Source organism: Papio anubis, chromosome 2 (genome assembly GCF_008728515.1).
Source record: "Papio anubis isolate 15944 chromosome 2, Panubis1.0, whole genome shotgun sequence".
NCBI lineage: Eukaryota > Metazoa > Chordata > Mammalia > Primates > Cercopithecidae > Papio > Papio anubis.
In genome coordinates, this window is record NC_044977.1 from 106,493,807 (window position 1) to 106,497,024 (window position 3,218).

Genomic DNA, 3,218 nt, shown 5'->3' on the forward strand with positions numbered 1-3,218 from the left:
GGCGACATAACAAGACTCCGTCTTAAAAAAAAAAAAAAAAAAAAGGCACATTACAAAACAAACATGATGTCATTTAGTCCTCGCAGCAACCCCGTGAGCTAGGCATGATCATGATCATCTCTATTCTACTGATGGGGAAACAGGCTGAAGGAGATTAAGGTTACTCAACAAATAAGTGATAGAGCTGAGAAATGAACTCAAGTGGGGTGCCAAAGTCTTTCCATCACACCAAGCTCCCTCCCAAGACACAAGACCCACATAGCCTAGGTCACTCAGCAGTCACCTCCTCAGCCTTCAAAAGGCTACAACTCACAAGCATGTAATCACTGTTATAGATAAATACCTGGTTGTTGGAATTTTTTTCTTTTTTTTTTTGAGACAGGGTCTCACTCTGTCACCCAGGCTGGATTGCAGTGGTGCAATCATGGCTCACTGCAGCCTCAACCTCCTGGGCTCAGGCAATCCTCCCACCTCAGCCTCCCAGGTAGCTGGAACTACAGGCATATGACAACATGTGCAGCCTTTTTTTTTTTTTTTTCTCTTTTTTTCTTATTTTTGTAGCAGTGAGGTTTCGCTATGTTGCTCAGGCTGGTCTTGAACTCCTGTACCCAAGCAATCCTCCTGCTCGGCCTCCCAAAGTGCTTAGGTTACAGGTGTGAGCCACGGTGTCTGGCCTGTTTGAATTCTTAAGCGCAGAAATTTCCTTAAGGTTACTCAGATTCTGCTGATCATCATTTATTCCAGGAATTAAAGAAGAGTCTTTCTATATCACTTATCTACTTAGTTCTCAAGGCATATTCCAAGTATTACCTTCTCCACTCCCTCACCTGGAAGGCCTATCATCAGTGGGGTTGTATTCACCATCATCCAGGGTACCATCTTCATACAAGGTACTAGCTATGACCAACCGGAACTTGTCACCTGAAAATAACAGCAATATCAGAGAGTGAAGAATAGCGGAAGCGGCAAAATGCCTCTCATTATTGTCTGTGTTCAATACTTACCCAAGTCTACAGGGTAAATTTGAATGTTTACATCTAAGATTAGATCCATCTTGAAAGATTCACTCTCACAATGCAGTCGAGACACTGGGGAGAAGCAGGAAAAGAGTGACAGAAGTATTGCCAGGCCCAAGGCAGATCCTACAGTGTGGGATTGTATGCAACAGAATACTCAATCTAACCCAGTCTACAACCACTGGTCTCTCATCTGCTCTCATAGAAATGCAGGCTCCATCAGAACCAGACATGCAAGAAGGAAAAGGGGAGAAAAACTGTGGCAAGTGAACGTAATCCCCAGAAAACAACCAAAGATACTTCAGCAGCAAATAATACCTGGTTCTAGGCCTGCCTGGATGACTGAGAACCTGACTCTGGGCAAGTTATTCAATCATCCAAAGGTTTCCTCTTTCTATGACAGGCACTGTGCTGAGGGGAGTTATCAAGATGTATAAGAACTGGTATCCGTCTTGAAAACATCTGAGTCTCCAGGCAAAGAAAGAGACATCAAAGAGAAAATTATTGATAGATGACAAAATAAAGAGGTATAGGCCAGTGGAGTGGCTCACGCCTGTAATCCCAACATTTTGGGAGGCCGAGGCAGGTGGATCACTTGAGGTCAGGAGTTCGAGACCAGCCTGGCCAAAGTGGTGAAACCCCGTCTCTACTAAAAATACAAAATTAGCCAGGCGTGGTGGAGCATGTCTGTAATCCCAGCTACTTGGGAGGCTGAGGCAGAGAATCGCTTGAACCCGGGAGACGAAGGTTGTGGTGAGCCAAGATCGTGCCACTACACTCCAGCCTGGGCTCGAGGCTCTGTCTCAAAAAAAAAAAAAAAAAAAAAGGATATACCAAGCAGCTAACTCTAACTCAGAGAAGACTTAAAGCGCTAAGGATTATGAGGGCAATACCAGAATATAGGCTCTGAAGTCAGATTACTCGCTGTGAAGCCTTGGGTGGATTACTCTCTCAGAAAAAAATGGGGAAGGCACCACCCACCTCATGAGGACTCTCATTTTCTTGAGGAGTCTCGCTCTGTTGCCAGGCTGGAGCGCAGTGGCGCAATCTTGGCTCACTGCAACCTCCGCCTCCCAGGTTCAGGCAATTCTCCTGCCTCAGCCTCCCAAGTAGCTGGGATTACAGGCGCCCGCCTGTAATTTTTGTATTTTTGGTAGAGACGGGGTTTCACCATGTTGGCCAGGCTGGTCTCACAGAGCAGGTAGCGATTATAAAGATGCCCAGGAGTTTGCCAGCACCATGACAAAAGGCCACCCAGGCACCGGGCACGGCATGCGTGAAGCCAGAGAAAGCTCGGGAGTCTCCCTTTTCTCATCCATAAAATGTTTCCTGAGGGAGGTCCCTACATCAGGACCTGCTGGTAGGGGCAGGCCACAAGAGCTGGGTGGACACGGGGTCCAGGGGCATGTCCGCGAGGTTAGCCTCTTCCTCCAAATCGCCCCTACGTACTTTACTTACCTCGGTCAAACTTCTTGCCCTCCGGGTCAATATCCTTCACATCGAAAATATCTTCAAACAGGATGCCCGCCATCGCGAGGGGGCCACGAGAGCAGCAGAAGGGGTGAGCGGGCGACCACAGCTGGGAGTACGCGCACTCCCTCTCGTGCAGAAGAGGGGAGAAGAGCAAAAGCAGCTCTTCCGTGCGGGGCAGCCAGACAAGAGTGGCGCATGCGCACAAACAAGCGGTAACGCGACCACTTCCGCCACAGACTCCCGCTCGGGGCTACTTAACTTCCGCCCCAAAAGATTGCTCCCGAGAGGCTTCGGCGTTGAGGGCGGGTCTCACGTCCAGGTGGCCCCGCCCAGGGCGGGGAAACAATAGGTCCAACCTCCCGCGGCTGTAGAGCGGGTTCTAGCGCTCAGCTGGGGCTCTGCTGCGCCCTCTTCAGAGGCCGGGTCCCGAAGACTGGAATGCGTGGGGGCCTAACCCAGGCAGGGACCTTGATCCTTGGCCCAGAGAAGCCGGGCCCTAGCCCTACCCCGCCGGTCTGCGTGCCCGCCTAGGGCACAGTCCGCGCCGAGGGCAGGTGGAGCAGAACCCCGCCCCAGAGGTGCCCAGCCCCTTCAGCCGGCACCGCGGACCCCGGGGCCTGCCTGGGCCGGCTCGGCCCTGCTGGATGTAACCCGAGCCGGATCCGTCCAGTTTGGGAATTTGCCATGATGTCGCTATGGAGAAGAGGAAAGCCTGTATTGTCCCCTCCC

The 3,218-nt window shown here is 51.0% G+C and overlaps 1 protein-coding gene across 1 annotated transcript in view; it reads right to left on the reverse strand.

Moving 5' to 3' along the window:
• The window catches only part of POLR2H (RNA polymerase II subunit H), a 5,162-nt gene extending 2,014 nt beyond the window's left edge, over positions 1-3,148 (reverse strand). The window contains exons 1-3 of the mRNA XM_003894733.3: positions 2,475-3,148; positions 1,005-1,088; positions 828-921 (exon numbers count right to left, since the gene is read on the reverse strand). Coding sequence (XP_003894782.1) covers positions 828-921; positions 1,005-1,088; positions 2,475-2,547 — 251 coding nt within the window. The 5' untranslated portion in view covers positions 2,548-3,148. The remainder of the gene's footprint in view (positions 1-827; positions 922-1,004; positions 1,089-2,474) is intronic.
• Between the last annotated feature and the right edge of the window lie 70 nt (positions 3,149-3,218).